The following is a 20,654-nucleotide window of genomic DNA, read 5'->3' as shown; positions in this document are numbered from 1 at the left end:
AAACTGCAGTGTCTTCCAGGTTTTCTCAAAGGAGTATACTTAAAAAATGTTCCCCACCCTAAATGCATAAGGAACAGTGTTTACTACAAAATAACACTCTGCATCTCTCTGCCCCTGTACATGATCTCAGGCATTATTATCTACTTTTTACACCCCTCTTGAAGGTACTGTAATGACCCTTAGTCGCGGTAGTGCAATGTGGTAGAAAGAGTGTAAGGTCTGGAGTCAGGAAACTTGGCAAATGCCCAACATTGCTAATCATGTTAAAGGAGAACATGTATGTTCCAGAAGGGTCTGCAAACAATGCCATGTAAGGAATTTAACCTTCTTCCTCCAACTTCTAAATCTTCTACATAAATACACAGCCATATCCCAAAGAGTCAGTATAATAATGCAGTAAGAGATAAGACATAATTTTATAATATCTCCATTTATTTGTGAATGTATGTTTTAATAATTACCTCAGATTTTAGATATTTACAACTAAATAACAAGTGGCTATAAATTTTCAAAATAATTTTAGTAATTGAAAAAAACTGAACTTTGGTGTTTACTTGATGCTGTGTGTAGTTGATTTAAAGCTGGTATCTCTTTCATTTTGAAAAAAGCCATAAATGTTTATAATACTGCTAACACATCTGTTAACATACCTTGGATTCACAGAACCGACGATCAATTCCATGCTGACATACTATTACTGATTTTGGTCTTTCCAGTTCATACTCCCGACAAACAACATGAAAAACAAACGTCTGTCCCCACTCCAAGAGACAAGCCAGCTGCAAATAAGCCATGACAGGTTGACAACACTGATAGCATTCTAAACAATTGTTCAGAGTTTAAAAGCTTATCAAGAATATTAATACAGCTTGAAAGAATCCAAACAGTGCCTTATACCTGCTACAAAATCTACTTGTTAGCCAATATCATTTTTCTGCCTTGACATCATTTATAAGCTTGTGTTACTTTTCATTTGTGAATGACAAAATGCATTGCCAAAATGAAAACTCATTTCAACTGAAAAATTCAACTTCAGCAACCTCTAAAGCAAGTGATTTTTTTCAAGGTTATATCTTTCTTCTTATATGATTAATCGGAACCCTCTGCACAGAAAAGCACCTAAAATTCTCTACCTAATAATAAACCAAGCTTTGAAGTGAAATTTATATCTATTAAGCTACAATTTTAGAAAATCAGGTATTCTGAAGATTGAAGAACTTTTATGAATAGAAGTTTAAGTAAGTATATATCAATTTTTCATCAAATCTTGAGTTTAAAAAAAAAACCTTAATTTTATCATTGGTTAGTTTACAATAAACACTGAGACGGGGTATACATGGTATTATCCCCCCCCCCCCCGAAAAAGTACATATCTTGAACTCTCAGAAAACATGAATTTCACTTTTAAAACATACAAAGAATGGAATAAACACTAAAAGCACCTATGGATTCATGAACCTTGCAGGAAACAGTGATGCCATGATTCTAGTGCAGAAGAAAGAGAAATGTTTCATCTTCTAATAAGGGCAACTTATATGAGAGTCTAGCAATCTTTAGATTAAAGGAATTGTGTCCAGTCTTGGAGGGTCAGCACAGCTTCACTGCATGCTTGCTGGGAACAAACTGTTCTGTTATATGCTTCAGTTTTTACTTGTATATTTAGAGACAGAAAATGGCAGATAAGAAGAAGATAGTTATTAGGCTACTGAGCAATGAATATTTGTTTTCACCCATTATTATATATTTCTTTCCATTCATTTATATATAAAATATCCCTTTTCAATTCCATTCATTTTCCTACTATTTCTAGAATCTTAATTTTTGCTGCCCTCCAACAATTTCCTTCAGATACACAAGGTATCTAGTCTTTATTCACCTGCTTGTTGCCACTACCTACCTCTAAATTACACGTATTTCACACTCATTCTGCAACTCTTTATTAAAAACTGAGTGTGTACCTTTCTACCACATTCCAATCTTTTGAAACACCAATTATGAAACGCACATTATAAATACAGGCATACCTCAGAGATACTGTGGGTTTGGTTCCAGACCACCTCAATAAATTTGCAATATAGTGACTATCACAATAAAGCAAGTCACAAATACTTGGTTTCCCAGTGCATGTAGAAGTTATATTTACGAGTAACTAGTAGTCTATCAAGTGCACAATAACATTATGTCTAAAAAAACAACATACATACCTTAATTAAAAGATACTTTATTGCTAAAAAATGCTAACCTGAGCCTTCAATGATTCATAATCTTTGTGCAATAGTAACTAACATCACAGATCACTAATCACAGATTACCATAACAAATGTAATAATAATGAAAAAGTTTGAAATATTGCAGTAATTACCAAAATGTGACACAGACACATAAATTGAGCAAATACTGTCAGAAAAATGGTGCTGATAGACCTGCTTGATGCAGCATTGCCGCAGACCTTCAATTTGTTAAAAAAAAAAAAAAAAAAAGCAAAATCTGTGAAGCACAGTAAAATGAGGTATGCCTGTATATGGCTCAACAGGTGAAATATTACAGTAATATAGACATTTGACTAAATTTCAATGGTCCATTTCTAGAACTAAATACAGTCAGCCCTCTGTATCCTTAGGCTCCACATCTGCAGTTGGTTGAATCCACAGTTGGTTGAACCTGTGGATGCAGAACCTGTGGATAGGGAGGGCTGTCTGTAACCCTTTAGGCATCTGAGACCCCTGAAGACTAAGTGGGACAGTGAGTGGGAAGGAGAGTTTATCCAAAAGGATCACAACTAGCACCCTAGACCAGATTTTCTTACCAATAAATTCATTTTTATTTTTCTAAACCAGTATCCATATCACTAAGTGGAGGTTCAAATGATTTTATCTTGTTTTGGGACATCACAAGTAAAGAATCATGCCACCTTAATAGTATAAATGCTGTTTTCAAATCCTACTTAAGAAATATACAAGAAGGTAAAGTTCTTAGAAAATTATTCTGTGTACTGGGAAAACAAGATTGTTCCAACAGTGGAGAGACAAGTAATGTAATTTTAATAATATATAATTTGATTTCCAGAAATTTCTCATCCTGAGTTTTTCTCAAAGAAAGTCTTGAATTCTTGAAAGTATTACACAGAACTATAAAACATCACACCCGTCAATTTTAGGTGGCCCAGAAAAGTGAAACTTGTCTCTGACTCATATACTACTAAGAAAATTCTGAATGGCAAGTGGAAATAAAATGAACATTCAAATGGGCATATAACCTATTCTTGGGGAGGTGGGTGAGTAAAGGAAAAAAAAAAAAGTCAGGAGATAGCACTCTGAGAACTGAGAACATACCTGTGGTGCTGTGACCTTAGCTGTAAGGCTTCCAGCCTGCACATCAATTAGCCATGCGTATTCTAAGGAATCACTTCCCAAAGTAAGACCTTCTGCTGAGAACATAGCATGTGCTCTCAGCTGGAGACCTGACAAACTGATGTGACCTTCCCTGAGCACTTCATCCACAGGGGGTCGCTGCTGAAAACAATAATAAGACTGTAAGAAGCATAAGAAAAATCAGCATTATAATTGCTAGTTGCTTTTTCTCCCAGAGACAAAAGGTAAAAACATGCTATTTGGAAAATATGACTTTGGGATCCACAAGCTCCTAACACAACCTTGTACCCATAAAAGTAGTCTGTGTTAAGCTTCTTTAGTGACATTATCCATAAGAGCCCAACGGCAAAGCGAGACAGCAAAGTCCTAAAAACAATGCCGATCTCTGATTGGTAACTGCCTCAGTGAATAAAAAGAAGCAAGTATTCTGACTGAGAGGGAATGTAAGAGGCCAATCTTTTGTGACAAGGCAGGAATCATGAGATTGAAGTATTAAAAAGAAGAAAATAACATGGAAGAACAAAGACCATTAAGACCATAAAACAAGGAAGTAGCAAAGAAAGCCCTCTTCCATAAAGATTTTGAGAATTATGTAAATATTAAAAGGATAGATTCATCTTACAAGAATAATTATATATTCACAACTAAAAAGCAGCAACATTTCAATGAGAAAATTTCTAAGACTTACTCAGAAAGCTAAAGGATATGTCCTAAAATAGGGTATTCCGTGCAACACTGGTTTCACAGATGCTTATTAGAAACACAGAATCAAGTAAGTTTGGTAATGCCCTACCCATCAGTCACCAATTTCTATAGAATCTACCTCCCAATCTCTCACAAATGCACTTAGTTTCTTCCAGCTTCACTGCTATCATCCTGGTCCAAATAATACAACCTCTTGCCAGGATCTCCCAAGCCTTACCTTTTACATATCTCTGGTCCACACTCTACAAAACCACCACAGAGATCTTTTAAAATCAAGTTTTATCATGTTCTTATCTTAAGACTATTAACATGCTACCAAAGTACCTCATTCCTCTCCTTGCAGCACTTTTTACACTTGAAATTATTTATCTTAATTTTACCATGACAGTCTTTTTAGTGTGTGTGTGTGCAGGCCATCTTACAGGGTTAATGTTCCTTGTTTCAACACAAATTTTGGGAACTGCATTCATAAAAAAGTGTTTTTAAGAATAGAGCTAAATCTAATTCATAAAGAATTCTTAAAAGGTCACTTCAAATTGTGACTATAACAGTAGATCTAGAAACTCTTCTGACACATTTTTAAATTTTATTTTCGTCTAAGCTGTGTGACAGTATATAAAATCACCTAACTTCTCCAGGCCTCAGTTCCCTTCTGTTTTATCTGAGGCAGCTGGAGAAGATGGTCAATAAAGATCACTTCTGGCACTGAGATTCAATAATTCTCAGTATAAAGTTTTTGATAGCTTTTTTTGAGCTCAAAAATACATGTGGATCTTGGCTTGGAAGAATCAATATTGTTAAAATGTCCACACTACCCAAAGCAATCTACAGGCTCAATGCAATCCCTAACAAAATTCCAATGGCATCTTTCAAAGAAATAGAAGAAATAATCTTAGAATTCGTATAGAACCACAAAAAAACCCAAATACCCAAAGTAATCTTGAAAAAGACAAAAATAAGCTGGAGGTATCATGCTCCCTTATCTCAAACTCTATCACATAGCTGTAATAATCAAAACAGTATGGTATTAGCATAAAAACAGACACATAAGTCAATGGAACAGAATAGAGAGCCCAGAAATAAACACACATATATATGGTCAATTAATTTACAGCAAAGGATCCAAGAATATACAATGAGGAAAGGAGAGTCTCTTCAATAAATAGTGCTGGGAAAACTGGGTACCACATATTAAAGAATGAAACTCGATCACTATCTTATACCATATACAAAAATCAACTCAAAATGAATTAGAGACTTGAATGTAAGACCTGAAACCATAAAACTCCTAGAAGAAGATATCGGCAGTAAGACTCTCTGACATGGGCTTGGTGATTATTTTTTGAATCTAACACCAAAGGCAAAGCAACAAAAGCAAAAATAAACAAGTGGGACTACATCAAACTAAAAAGCTTCTTTGTAGCAAAGGAAACTATCAACAAAATGAAAAGGCGACCTGCAGAAGAAAATATTTGCAAATCATAAATCTGATACAGGTCTAATACCCAAAATATATAAAGAATTCCCACAACTCAATAGCAAAAAAACAAACAATCCAATTTAAAAAATAGGCAGACGATCTGAATAGCTATTTCTCCAAAGAGGACATGCAGATGGTCAACAGACACATGAAAAGATGCTCAACATCACTAAGCATCAGGGAAATGCAAATCACAACCACAGTGAGATATCACTTCACAGCTGTCAGAATGGCTCTCATCAAGAAGAACACAAATAACGAATGTTGGCAAGGATATGGAGAAAAGGGAACCCTTGTGCACTGTTGGTGGGAATGTAAATTGGTGCATCCACTATGGAGAATAATGGTGGTTTCTCAAAAATTTAAAAATAGAACTGCCGTTATGATTCAGCAATTCCACTTCTGGGTAGTTATCCGAAGGAAATGAAAACACTAATTCAAAGAGATACATGCATCCCTATGTTCACTGCAGTATTATTTACAAAAGCCAAGATATGGAAAAAACCTAAGTGTCTATCAATGGATGAATGGATAAAGAAATTATGGTGAATATATATATATATGTACCTACATATATATGTGTGTGTGTGTGTGTATATATATATATATATATATATATATACACACACACACACACACACACACACACACACACATACAGTGGAATATCAGTCATAAAGAAATTATGGTGAATATATATATACATACATATATATGTGTATATATATATATATATATACACACACACACACACACATACAGTGGAATATCAGTCATAAAGAAATTATGGTGAATATATATATATATACATATATATGTGTATATATATATACACACACACATACAGTGGAATATCAGTCATAAAAAAAGAAGGAAATCTTGCCATTTGCAACAACATAAATGGACCTCGAGGGCAATATGCTAAGTGAAATAACTAAGATAGAGAAAGACAAATACCGTATGATCCCTCTTACATGTGGAATCTAAAAAAAAAGCTCATAGAATACAGAAAACAGATTGGTGGTTGCCAGAGGTGAGAGTAGGGGGTGGGGGAAATGGGTGAAAGGGGTCAAAAGGCAAAAGAAAATAAAGTGCATTTGGCCTTAAAGTTGGGGGGGGAGGGGTTCATGCAGACGAGACAGGGGGTATTGAGGGCATGATGCCTTTATCCGTCACTGCGACCCAGCCTGTCAATTTTTATTATTTTTAGCCACATAGGTTATTACAGGGACCATCCAAATGTATTTTCCAAGAATGTTCAGGGCCCACATATGCATCTGCTGTTAGTATATTAGAGTACCATCAGAAAGTCAGCTATTTATGACTTTTGAATGCCACTGTACCTACACAGACACTTAGGTGAGTTTATCTCAGCTATTTCTCAAAGACAATGAAGTTCACTCTTTGGAAAATACTAGAAAATGAAGGTTGATTTCTTGGTACTTCAAACCCAACATGCCCAGAAACGCATAATCTTCCCCTATAAACCAGCTCCTCCTCCCGTGTTCTTCATCTCCCACTGGCTCAGTTAATTGCCCAAGGCAAAAACCAGGCATCATCCTGGATTCTATCCCCTCTCTCACCACCCACTGCCAAAAAAAACAAAAACAAACATGTGGATCTTGGCTTGTCCTAAAGGTAAAGCCTACCTGGTACACCAATAAAGATTCTATTCTAAATTTTATTACGGCTTGCATCGTTTAGTGGGTTGAATTGTGCCCCCTATGAAGACATGTTCAATTCCTAAGCTCAGGTACCTGTGAATGTGATCTTATTTGGAAATAGGGTCTTGACGAATGTAATCAAGTTAAAATGTGATTAAACTGGATTACAGTGGGCCCTAATCCAAGGAACAGTGTCCTTGTATGGGGAAAACTTAGACACACAGACTCATGGAGAGAATGCCACGTGAAGACAGAGGCAGAGATTTGAGTGATACAACTACAAAACAAGGAATGCCAAGGATTGTTAGCGACCACCGAAAGCTAGGAAAAGACAAGGAAGGATCCTCTCCTACGGCCTTGAAAGAGAGCATGGCCCTGCCAAACACACTGATTTCAGACATCTAGGCTCCAAAACTGTGAAAGAATAAGTTTCTGTTGTTCTAAGCCACCCAGTGTGGGGTACTTCGCTTTGGCAGCCCTAGAAACCTAATATACATCAAAAGATGATCAAGTAAAAAGTGTGTGGTTTCATAAGTCAGACACTATAATAGACCCATCACATTAGATCCTTAACCTTGAAGTTCTGCACTAAGACTAATACTACCAGAAATAAGCAGCTACAGGTGAGTGACCCAGAACTGAGTCTTGAGGGCAGTCACAGTGTGAAGCTTCCCACCATGAAAGAGTATTAGATAGTATACAGACAAAAGAAGAAAATATTTCTTAGGAATGCTAGCACTACAAAATGTAAGCAAATTCAGTAGATAAGCAAATTCCAAGAGAATGTGTATAGACTATGCTTGTCTTCGGGGTGAATTATGAAGTGTTAACCACCCAGGAAACAAAACATCACTAAGACTTCTACTACTGCCTTGATATCTCCACTCCCTGAATTCCTTTTCTTATCACCAAATAAATCGCACTTTACACTTCAGTCTCTGTACAAGTTTGCCAGTAATTCTATAATTAGGGTTAATATGAACTTCCATAATAAACTCAATAAAATATTTTTTATATCTACTAAAGTCTTTTGAGAATGCAGTGATTAAAATAGAAGTTGAAGTATCACCAGGTACTCATAAGAAACCAGAGATACTCACCTAAGATTCTCAGAACTCAGCCATAAGAAGATATTTCCCTTTTACCTTTATTAATCTCCTCAACAGATTGAAAAAAGGAGATGGGCTGCCTCTCCAAACACTTGCCTCCCAAAATAAAAAAACAACCAATTCTAATGACCCACTAATTAGAGAGAGAAGGACAAGAGTTATTTTTAAGGTTTCATGTGACAAGTTAAAATAAAAGTGTTAACACAAGTGAGATCTTTGTGATGACAGAATAGTTCTGTATCTTGATTTTGGTGGCAGTTACACAAATCTACACGTGATAAGATGACACAGAACTATGCACACATTTTGTGCCAATGTCAGTCTCCTGGTTTTGATACTATACCATAATTATGTAAAAGATCAACATGGAGGAAACACAGAAACTCTCTGTACTACCTTTGTAACCTCCTATAAATCTATAATTCTTTTGAAATAAAAGTTTTTAAAAAAGAAACACATTCTGTGGCAAAAACTATCATACATTAAGTGTTAAGTTTTAGCTACTACAATAGAAAAATATAGTCAGTTATGGCAAAAGAGTGAAAAGGGGTATGCTCTTTTAAATAAGATGATCAGTTACTACATAGACTCCATAGTGAGTTATCATTCATTGATGATTCACTGTCAGATTCATCCTCCTGTTTATAATTTTACTTTGCTTTGTACTAAAAACCATCATAGTTCTAAAGCACACAACTTGACTAAAAGTAGGAAAGAGCCTTAAAGTAGTGGTAGATGCCAAGAGAAGCCATTGGCATTAAAAAATAATAATAATAATAAAGTAATAATCTACCCAGGAATGTAAAATATTCCCATTTGATGAATGTCACCAGTTCACTTCCAAAAGAGCCTCAGGAATATCTTGAAGGAATTAACAAAGTATCTGGTAGGTACATTAGATGAAAAGAATAAATCATTGACCATGTAGGTATGCATGTTTTCAAGATTTATGGTACTGGTTAATATTAACACTTAGGTTGCGATTTTCAACACCATCTACCAACATTGTATACAATTAGTTTTTCCCTTCCATAAGCATAAGAGAAAGTTAGAAAGTATTTCTTTCCATTTCTAAAAACAACAGATATAAAATATAATTGTTTGGGATCATATAAATAAGGAAATAAGCAGAGAAAAAAAAAGAAAAACTAAGATTCTTGAAACAATTCTCATATATATACACACAATACAAAACTGCTTAGTACAGTTAAACTAAAGGTCCCTAATTTTAAGAGCTATATATTCCATGCTCTGAAGTTAACACATTGTTCTGACCCCAAAAATAGTAATAATAAATCTCTAAGTCTCTACCATAACTCAGTTTCACATTACCTGATAGTTATCACTGACAAACACATTCAGGGGTGACAGGACAAGTTGCAGCATGGTCTCCCTAAATCCTTTTTTCATTTCAAAACATAGTCTTTCCAAAAAAGCTGTAGGACACTCAGGGCCATCAGTAGTTCCATGCTAAAGTCAAGCAAAATACCATAATCAAGATACAGATAAAGACCAAGGAAGTACAGGAAAATAAAAATTACATTTATACAATTAAAAGACTGATATTTTAAAAGGAGAAACAGTGCTTACTGACAAAAAAAAAGTATTCTGTACCCAGAAAAAGACATTAGGTTCACTAAGCACCAGAGGTGATTCCTTTCCCGTGGAACCCTAGGAACATGACATGGACCCAGTATGCAGCACAATGCTCTAGGGCCACACCCTCCCCATCTGGCCTGGCTCCAATGGCCATGGGTTCTTTGGACAATATAATCTCATTTCAAGTCAGCCCCAAGAGGCCCAAGGGTCATCCTTTAGAGTAAACCAGGATACTGTGCTGAATCCAAACCTCTGACACAACTCAACCTCCAGGGTCAAGTCTGAATCTTGATTTTGTAATAGGTCTAACATCCCAGACTGGTCTGGAGTTAGAGATAAAGGCTAAAAAAATGTGAAGTCCTAGGACATCCATCAGGCTAACTATAAACCCAGCAACTCAAAGCATGGCAAAATGTTCTAAACTTATATAGAACAGCAAAGAAGGAACTAAAGTGAAAGAAGAAAAACAGAATGGAAAATTATCAGTGATCGGGTAATTATACTATGAAGAAAATAATAAACTAGCTTTTATAAAGATAAAAGGATAAATTCAGAAGTGTTTTTGAACGTGAATTTTTTATGTAAGTGTGTGCACACACAGACACAGTTTCCTACGCTGAGTGGATTTCATAATAAACTCCAGACTATTTCGACACGTAAACACTTACAACAGGAAGACGCCCGTGAACTTTGTGCAAATTAACAAGCACAGTAATATCCCAAGGACGCAAAGTAAGCGGATGAATTGACTTGGCTGAACTTTCATTTTCTTTTTTGTCATTTTCCATCCCAACAGCAGTCCACCCAGAGCTGGATGATGTTGACAGTGACAGAACAGGACTTGAAATAACCTCTTCAAAATCCATATACATGTCATCTTCCCCAAAGTAGTTTTCCTACAAATATTAAGAATAAATTGCCATCAAAAGAGATATGTAACAATAACTTTTCACCTTGGAGCCTGAAATTTGTAAACTAAGCAATTCTTTAACCTGTTTTAAAGCATCAGTCTATTTCCTTAAAATGAAAACAAGATACGTATATTTAAGGCACCCACTTAATACTTAACTACATATATTTAAGCAGCCACTTACTTGGTTGCTTAGCAAATAAATATTCCGTAGCAAAAAGAAACCCACAAAAAGTTACAGAAGTTTGTAGTAAAGCTTCATGATAACACTACCTCTGATTATAGCAAAAACTTGCAATTTAGGTCCTAAAAGAAACCCATGAAGATTTGAAAGCTTCAGTTGTTTTCAATCTGTGCTTCTCAGAGTTCTGCGGTAATAATACCCAGAGATATCCTTTGAGGGAAGCAGATCAATTCACTAAAAATCAATTTGGCTAAATCCAATTAGCTAAATCTGTAATTTATATATTACAGTTGGAATATTTATCAGGAATGTTTTAACAGCTTTAATAAGAATGTCCCATTTTGGTTACTTGTGACAAAAACATTATAAACAGTTACCAAAACTTCGTTTCACACGGTTCATCCTGGTTTCTTAAGTATTCCAATTTCAGAAGTGTTTCAACAATTAATATCTGGTTTCTTTTGCATCAGAATTTAAATTTCTTTTTAATTGAAATTCTTTTTTCTTCCTATTAATTCCAAATTTAAATTTTGCCTATTTGATCTGTCAGTAGTAATCAAAAAGTTGTTAAAATATGCCAATTAACACTGTTAATTACATTTGCTCAATATTAAAACCAAGGTAGTATTTTGGTAAATGCTGCGTTTTGGTTATTGACATATTTATTTTCTGGCTAGGATTCTGGATATATGGCCAATTAATATCCTTTCATAGGAAAGGATATTGAAGGGCTTAAGGTCATTCAGTTAATTACTGGCAGGGCAAATATTAAAATCCCAAATATACTGACTTGCAGAACTGGGGCTTTTTCCTCTATTCTCTACTGTTATCTGCCTCTAAATAATACAGGTCCTACTTCGAACCTGCTTGATTTAATTGTGCTTATATAACTCCGAAGCATGGACAAATTCAAACACAAATAGAAAGGTAAATAAATATTGGTTTTTATCCTGAATTCCAACATTAAATTTTTAAAACTCAAAATAAATATCTAAGTGATTTCAATCAACATTAAAAACCTAGAGGTATTTGGAGCAGTAGTTCTCTCTCAGATCATCTGAGAAGCCTTTTCAAAACATACATGCTGTCCCAGTCCTGGAGATGGGTTCATCAGGTTTGCAGTGGCCATGGAGTCCAGAGACAAGTGGAAAATGGAAGTTCCTTTGGTGATTTTACCTGCAAATGGCCTCCAGACCTAATCATCTCTGCCCTACCTCCCCTCCACACAACTTATCTAAGGAGTCAATGTATACTATTCATGTTTAATAGCTTTCAACATACTAAGAGTTACCAACAAATCATTAGAAATGTTATACTTATTTTAGCTAATTTTTAATAATACTAGCCTAATCATCTCTTATTTTTAGAAGATTCCCTTGTAGTCTCTTACAATTTCTAACCCTAAAAAAAAAAGATTCCTGTACATTACTACAATTAAAGGAAAAAGATTCTCTTGGGCATAATGTTCAATTTGCTACTAAACCAATCTCTGCTTAATTATCTGAAACAGAAATAACTCATATCAGATTCTTTAGGGATTACTGACTCTCCAACATAATAGAAGACATTTGCTGTTTTATTAAATGTGTCAATGACTGTTTTTAAAGAGTTATAAAACACTAGGAGTGGGCTTCTCTGGTGGCGCAGTGGTTGAGAATCTGCCTGCCAACGCAGGGGACACGGGTTCGAGCCCTGGTCTGGGAAGATCCCATATGCCGCGGAGCAACTAGGCCCGTGAGCCACAACTACTGAGCCTGCGCGTCTGGAGCCTGTGCTCCGCAACAAGAGAGGCTGTGATGGTGGGAGGCCCTCACACCGCGATTAAGAGTGGCCCCCACTTGCCGCAACTGGAGAAAGCCCCCGCACAGAACCAACACAGCCAAAAATAAAAATATAAAAATAAATAAAAAGAAAACTAATAAAAAAAAAAAGTTTAGAATTAGTAGGAAAAATGATTTAAAAAAAAACCAAAAAAACACTAGGAGTCTTTTATGCGTTAACACATTTGTACCTGTTGAATATTATCAATGAAACGTACTTTTTAAATCATAACTCTTTAAAAGTTAGCCTAATGTTAAATGTTTAATGTTGGTGTCTGATTTAAGTTTTGTGAGGTTTTTTAATATGTGAGTTCCATCTGTAAGAGTTAATTTCTTAAGGATTCACTAAAAAAATTACCAAAAGGTTGATCGAAGTATCTGGCAAGTAGTAATATATTATGGCAAACTTTTATGATATTTTAACATTAGTGAATGTACACAAATATTTACGAATACAAATAAAAATCCTATTTCCATTTTAAACAACCCTAAAAAAAACCATTGGCTTACAGAATTGGGAAAATGTATTCCTTTGTCAAGTTTTTAGCATGTTATGACTTTAAGAATGATAAACTACATTTTCAGTTTACTTAGGAGTCCTCTGAAATTTTATTTTCCCAGAAATATTTTATTACATGAGTATCAAGTAACCTACTTTAAGTAACAGAAGACTGTCATTTTTTTTCCCCAGCTAAAAATTCATACTTATCCAATGATACTCATTCCTCAAAAAAAAAAAAGAAAAAAGAAAAAACAGGTATTATCAACAATAGTTAGAAGACAGCTAATAAAATCAGAAATGAAGGAAAAAAAGCCCTACAAGTACTCTGTTTCCAATATTGTTTTTTTAAATCTTGATAGCCAGTCTTCTGTTCAAGACCAATAAAACTATTTTTTAATATTTTTTATTTTTTACATAATCTCTAAAGGTTATACTCCATTTACAGTTATTACAAAACAATGGCTATATTCCCCATGAAAACTATTTTTTAATAAGAAAAACATATATGTCATATATACCCTTAATCCATGGTTACTATTTGCCACCACTGATATGCTATCACTATTTAGATTCAGATTTCCTTCTTCCATTAAGAATAAATGTAATAAGACTAACAGAAGCCAATTCATAAAAGTAATATAAGGGGTACTGTTATCCAACCTTATGTCCGCAACATAAGAAATGACATGAAGTTTTAATATTACTGAAAGGACTTTGGGCTGGCACTTAGAGTTGCTATGTAGTCTACATCTTCAAAAGACCTTTCATTTCCATAAAATGTCCTCATAAGTGATAATGCACATTCACTAAATACTCTTCTTAGAATTCTTTGTAATAATAATGCCAGGCCTAGTCTCTATTGTGGATTTTGTGGAAGTCAGTTTTACAGTCAAATAAATACAGGGCAATTCTTTTTTTTCTAGTGATGTATCCTTTAGAATTTCTTGATGTTTAATTTCAATAACTAAGAAAAATATAATCTCAGTTACATGAGTTTTCATATTCTCTGTTTTCTTTTATATATACATACATACATAATACATGTGTCAAACCTAACTTCCAAAAAGTTTGAAGTTCTAACACTGATCCTAAGTAGAACATAAGTTATACATTAAAATTAATGAAAAAAAAGTAAGGGACATTTAAGACAGGATAACATCTCCATGTCAGCATGACACTAAGCCAAAAACCAACAAAAAAAACAAACAACTTAAAGAGTTACATGTGACATATATTCCTAATAAAAGGAAGCAGAGAGTTCATTGGGTTAGAAATTATTTTATAAAATATGTCAAAACTTAAAAATTTTAAATTTGTTTCAGTAGCCACTTCATACAAGTTCTGAATTAACTTGATAAATATAAATACAAATATTTAGCACAACAAACTTTTGACACTACTAAAAAGTTGTTGTAAAGTCTGTAATGCATAGCCTGCATCAAAACATAATAAACTACCAACATGGGTAACGCATATGGAACAGAATTTATAAAGAAGTCTAAAACAAAGGTATGTCTTTCTTTCTCTGTGTTCTTTGTTATAGTCCTCTTATTTTTGTTTATGTATTACTATGCAATTTTTTTAGTTAAAAAAATTGAGGTTCAATGTACATGTGGTAATGCAAAAACAGAGTTAATACTTCTCTAGTAGTATTCAAAACTGATATTATATCAATATAACCGCCTACACCTGATAACTAAATCATTGCTTATATTTAAATTAAAATATAATTCAGCCTCTTCTGGGAGACTATAGCTTGAAAATTCAATCTTAGATCCTTTACATTCCCATGCAATCCCAAGAAAATAAGATATTGGGAGAAATAATATCTGAAGAATATTTTAGGCCAAAAAATGGTCACAAGAGAAAAAAATATGTTTGTGTGTGTGTGTGTGTTTCCTCCCTTTGAAACTGAAGAATTACTTCTTTACTCTTTCAAGAATCTCTAAAACCCTAGGGGAAGAAAAGGTAAAAAGCAAACAAACTATAGGTTTCCACAAATATTAAACACATTTTCCCTTGCACCTTTTACCTTAAATTACATCATCTGATGCTATATGGTAGTTTTTAGTAAATATAATACAGTAACTCAAATACTGAGATTTTACAAAACTTCAAAATTTATTCAGCCAGTACTTCTTCTAGAGAGCCTTTGCTAACAAACCTTGATTGTCCTTCCCTGGCCAACCTTGCTCATCCTAGACCCTTTCCAGAATTATGTACTCCTGTTACTGTACATTAAGGGATTCCTTGTTAGCTAAGCATTCAATATCCAAACCTCTACAATTATGAAATTACAAAAGGAAGCAAATAAGTAAGCATTGATAAAATTAGACTCACACAAACATCCACACTACAACTAACTCTAAGGCTCATGATTGGTAATGTTTGGACAATTGGTCTCTCTTTGATTATCAGATGTAGTAAATAACCAATGGCACAATGAAAATCTAAAGCAAAGTGAATTTGCAAAATCCTGGAAAAATGCAAAATTTCATGAAGTAGCTGAATGTGATGTTGGATAACTGCTCTAATCACAGGTAAAACTATCAGTGATAAGTGAAAATCTGGAAGGCTTAGAGAAGTTACCTATAAAAAAGGAATAAATCAACAAGAATTAGTGATGACTTGCTAGGGACTTTTTAAAAGTATGATGTGAGTATCAAAAGAATAAAAATGACATATAGAAAACTGAAAAAGTGCTCAAATATTTTTCTTAAAATAGCCTCTCTTCATAATCATGCTCCAGACAGCAACCTTAAAGTGCTATCACACTATGCAGTCATACAATTTCACTGTAAAAATTATACCAAAATGAATCAACGCATGATTTGGTCTTTGCTCAAAGAAGTAGTGCATATTTCTTCAGACCCTAAATTTGTCATACTCTGAAATGAATTCATTCTCACATATTTGCTTCAATTTTCAAGATAGAGCTCCAAACAAATCTTTGCTTATTACTTACCGTGAAATAAAGTTGTTGGTTTTTAATAGACTCACTTGAAGTAGCCTTTTCCTGATACAGTTATCCTCAGATAACAAAGTTCTTTTATACTTCTACTGCCGCATTAATTACAATGTGTTAAAATTGTCCATATATATATATCTATCCTGCTATATCCCTCTAGCTTATCTTCTTAAGGACGGATGCTATATCATCTGTATCTTTAGCAACTAGCACAACTCCTAGAACACACTAATTGCTCAAAATAAAAAATGCTAAACTGAGGAGTACACAATTTTTAATAAATAATTTTATAATTGGGTCTAACACCACAAACCTAGTTGACATATATAATATATCCTAAATACTTTAAATCATATAATTGGCCATTTCAAATGGTCTCAATTTCAATTAGATGTTAACTGCTTTTCCTATGTTTAAAAATATGGAGGTTCTTTTAAAATTCTTACCTTTATACATAGAAAGGCATTTAATAGAGGTCCATAGAGAGTTATCTGAGAATCTGGAGAAAGTTCCATTTCTACGTGAAGCTTATCAGGTGGAAGCTCTGAGGGATCAACAGGTGGACGTGAAGAAGTAGAGGGAGAAGAAACAACTCTGTCTGTTTTCTGGGATGGTCTTAATACAGATAGCATTGTTTCTTCCATTTCTGACACTGGAATAAATTGAGGAAAAAAGAATAATGTTTGAGGGGTGCGGGAGGAAAGCACCTCTTAAAAGTTCTTCAAAGAACTAGTCACTAAGAAATTCTATTTTGCAAATATGAAAGCAACTAATGTTGATAAAATATCTGTAGTATATAATGAAAACAAACTTGAAAGACTAATAGTTAAGAATGCAATAAAGAATGGACTTCATTGAAATGTGTATAAAAATACACAAATCAAACTTCAAAGAATCGATGATAAGTTCCCATTAACAAAGGCAACATTCTCATCAAGTTCTGTCAATATACTGTAAATCTGGGTCACAATTAGGCTTTAACTATACTTAGGCATTAAACTATGAAGTTATTTTCACATAAACAGCTATTCAAATGCAGTGTGACATTATCAACATATACATATGAGAAAGTTACAAAAACTATGCTTAAAAACTTAACTCACTGGAAAAATACACAGAAAATATCACTTGACTCTAATTCCACTTTGGATCCAAATAAAGCAGCACTTAAGCCCCAGGGAAACTATAAATGATATGACAGTTGTCAATATGCATTAAAGAAACTAACATTTCACAAAATCAAGCGCTTTAAATATATAGATTTACATATACCTAACTTCATACTCCAGCTCTGCTGCTTCTAGCTCAGCAGACCTTGAGAAAATTACTTACTTTCTCTGAGCATATTTCTTCAACTCTACAATGACAATAATAATTATAACATCTATCCCACAGAGTTGCTTCAAGAGTTAAATGAGATAAAGTAAACCAGGAAACAGCTTGGCCTAGTACTTGATATATAGTAAATGCTCAACGAAAGTTAGCTGTAATTATACCAAAATCCTTAAAAGATTTTAAATGTATAAAATTGCCAATAGATGCATTTCCAAACATTTTTAATTTCTCCTTGTATCTTTGATGTTTATCAATTATAACACTAGATATTTCAACATACAAATTATATAAAAACACTTACATGACTGTTTTAGCTGTTCATCTGCTTTTTGTGGATAAATTGGATGCCATGTGTAATCAATTGTAAGCATGACACTTGGGACAGTCCAGCATTCAACCCAACCAGCCCTTTGAAGAGTAAAAATAAAGTTTCTAGTCTGGTACTTATTCCTTTGATTGTATACAGACACCAGTTACAGATAATCAAATTTTCCTGTCATTCTTTTAAAGAATTAGAAGAGTAATTTCTCCACATAAACACAAAATACTTAGATCACTAATATTAAGTACTTACTTTTCTTGAGTAATGTTCCGCCATTTTGGTTTAACTGTTTTCTGGCCACTTTGACATTCAGCAGGAATACCAGTATCATGAGTCATTTTATTTGGGTGGCAATTCCTTACCAGCATAAACAATGAATATTTACTAGGGTGGCAGTCTGGTAGAAACAAATGAAGATCAACATCTTCTCCCTAAAAAATAATTTATAATAACCCAAAGTAACAAAATAGGTACATAAATTTGTTAGGTTACTATTTACAGGCAAGCTTATCTATAATAATCAATTAAACAGAAAATAAACATAAATTTGAAATGGCAGGTTTTACATTGAATAATCAAGTATGTAACTGGAATAAGATCTTACATTGACTGAAACTAAATTCTGCTTAGAAAGTCAAGAAAGGGACTTCCCTGGTGGCGCAGTGGTTAGGAATCCGCCTGCCAATGCAGGGGACATGGGTTCGAGCCCTGGTCCAGGAAGATCCCACATGCCACGGAGCAACTAAACCTGTGTGCCACAACTACTGAGCCTGCGCTCTAGGGCCCACGAGCCAGAACTACGGAGCCTGAGTGCCACAACTACTGAAGCCCGCGCGCCTAGGGCCCGTGTTCCACAATAAGAGAAGCCACCGCAATGAGAAGCCCGTGCACCACAACGAAGAGTAGCCCCTGCTCTCAGCAACTAGAGAAAGCCCACGTGCAGCAACGAAGACCCAACACAGCCAAAAATAATAAATAAATAAATTAATTAATTAATTAACCTTCTTTAAAAAAGATAATAATAAAAATAAAATCTCTAAGAAAAAGAAAGTCAAGAAAAAAAAATCAGGGAAATAGGGGCTTCCCTGGTGGCGCAGTGGTTAAGAATCTGCCTGCTAATGCAGGGGACACGGGTTCGAGCCCTGGTCTGGGAAGATCCCACATGCCGCGGAGCAACTAGGCCCGTGAGCCACAGCTACTGAGCCTGCGCGTCTGGAGCCTGTGCTCCGTAACAAGAGAGGCCGCGATAGTGAGAGGCCCGCGCACCGCGATGAAGAGTGGCCCCCGCTTGCCGCAACTAGAGAAAGCCCTCGCACAGAAACGAAGACCCAACATAGCAACCAATCAATCAATCAATAAAATAAATAAATCTTAAAAAAAAAAAAAAAAATCAGGGAAATAAACAGCACAGTTTCTAGAAAATAGTAAGAAGATTATCTTCCATGGGTTTCCTTGGATATTTCACATGTAACTCAGTAAAAAAAAAATTAAAAATCAGCTAATATAAGCTCAGGTGGAATATGTTCTGTATTTTTAAAAATATGATTGTCTATTTGATTCTAGTAAGTCTTGGTTCCTCAACTGCCTTTTAAGGAACCAAGACTTACTAGAATCAAATAGACAATCATATTTTTAAAAATACAGAACATATCCTATTTTTCCTTATAGGTCCCTGAATCTTTGCTCATTTTGATGCTTGGTTTCTTTTTTAAAAAAATTTTTTTTAATTTATTATTTATTTATTATTTTTATTTTTGGCTGTGTTGGGTCTTCGTTTCTGTGCGAGGGCTTTCTCTAGTTGCGGCAAGCGGGGGCCACTCTTCATCGCGGTGCGCGGGCCTCTCACTGTCGCGGCCTCTCTTGTCGCGGAGCACAGGCTCCAGACGCTCAGGCTCAGTAGTTGTGGCTCACGGGCCCAGTTGCTCCGCGGCACGTGGGATCCTCCCAGACCAGGGCTCGAACCCGTGTCCCCTGCATTGGCAGGCAGACCCTCAACCACTGCGCCACCAGGGAAGCCCGATGCTTGGTTTCTTAACAGGCAGCACAGTGGGGTGATTAAAAGAGTGGAGCCCTAAACTATACTGCCTGGGTTCGAATTCTAACTTGGTCACTCACTAGCTATATGACAAGTTACATAAACTTGCCTCCTCAGTTTCCTATTCTGTAAATGCAGATAATAACAACTACTTCAAGAGGGTTGTTCTGAGAACGATTAAATGAGTTACTACACATAAAGCACTTGGAGTAGTGTCCAGCACAAAGAAGATGTTAATACTTGCTGGCTGATCTTATTATTGTTGCTATTTTTTACCTTCATAACCTCCATCAATACTACAACTACTAATGATTGTATGCCTTAAAGTTAGGTGTACCATGAATTTTGAACTCCTAAGAGCTGGCTTTTGGATCACGGGGTTTATTCCTTGAATTCATGGTTAAAATTAGGAATGAAATACAGCTGACCCTTGAACAACACAAGTTTGAACTGCACAGGCCACTTACACATGGACGTTTTTTCAACAGTAAATACTACAGTCCTACACAATCTGTGGTTGGTTGAATCTGCAGATGCTGAACCTCAGATACAGAGGAACCAAGGACATGGAGGATATAAGGAGAACTGACTCTAAGTTGCACACGGATTTATGATGGCAGGGAGGGTCAGCGTCCCTAACCTCCACACTG

The 20,654-nt window shown here is 35.0% G+C and overlaps 1 protein-coding gene across 7 annotated transcripts in view; it reads right to left on the bottom strand.

Moving 5' to 3' along the window:
- Positions 1-20,654, bottom strand: part of BLTP1 (bridge-like lipid transfer protein family member 1) — a 211,242-nt gene that overhangs the window by 125,501 nt on the left and 65,087 nt on the right. For 6 of the 7 annotated variants that reach the window (XM_068543392.1, XM_068543385.1, XM_068543389.1 and 3 more), the window contains 7 exons: positions 18,222-18,400; positions 17,949-18,055; positions 16,759-16,964; positions 10,597-10,824; positions 9,662-9,799; positions 3,333-3,512; positions 651-779 (listed from right to left, as the gene is read on the bottom strand). In XM_068543392.1, the coding sequence (XP_068399493.1) occupies positions 651-779; positions 3,333-3,512; positions 9,662-9,799; positions 10,597-10,824; positions 16,759-16,964; positions 17,949-18,055; positions 18,222-18,400 (1,167 nt within the window). The remainder of the gene's footprint in view (positions 1-650; positions 780-3,332; positions 3,513-9,661; positions 9,800-10,596; positions 10,825-16,758; positions 16,965-17,948; positions 18,056-18,221; positions 18,401-20,654) is intronic. The other variant, XM_068543387.1, reaches the window with a different exon arrangement.

Source organism: Eschrichtius robustus, chromosome 4, assembly GCF_028021215.1.
Source record: "Eschrichtius robustus isolate mEscRob2 chromosome 4, mEscRob2.pri, whole genome shotgun sequence".
Classification (NCBI taxonomy): domain Eukaryota; kingdom Metazoa; phylum Chordata; class Mammalia; order Artiodactyla; family Eschrichtiidae; genus Eschrichtius; species Eschrichtius robustus.
Note: the sequence above shows the minus strand (reverse complement) of the source record. Positions and strands in the feature narration are given on the sequence as shown.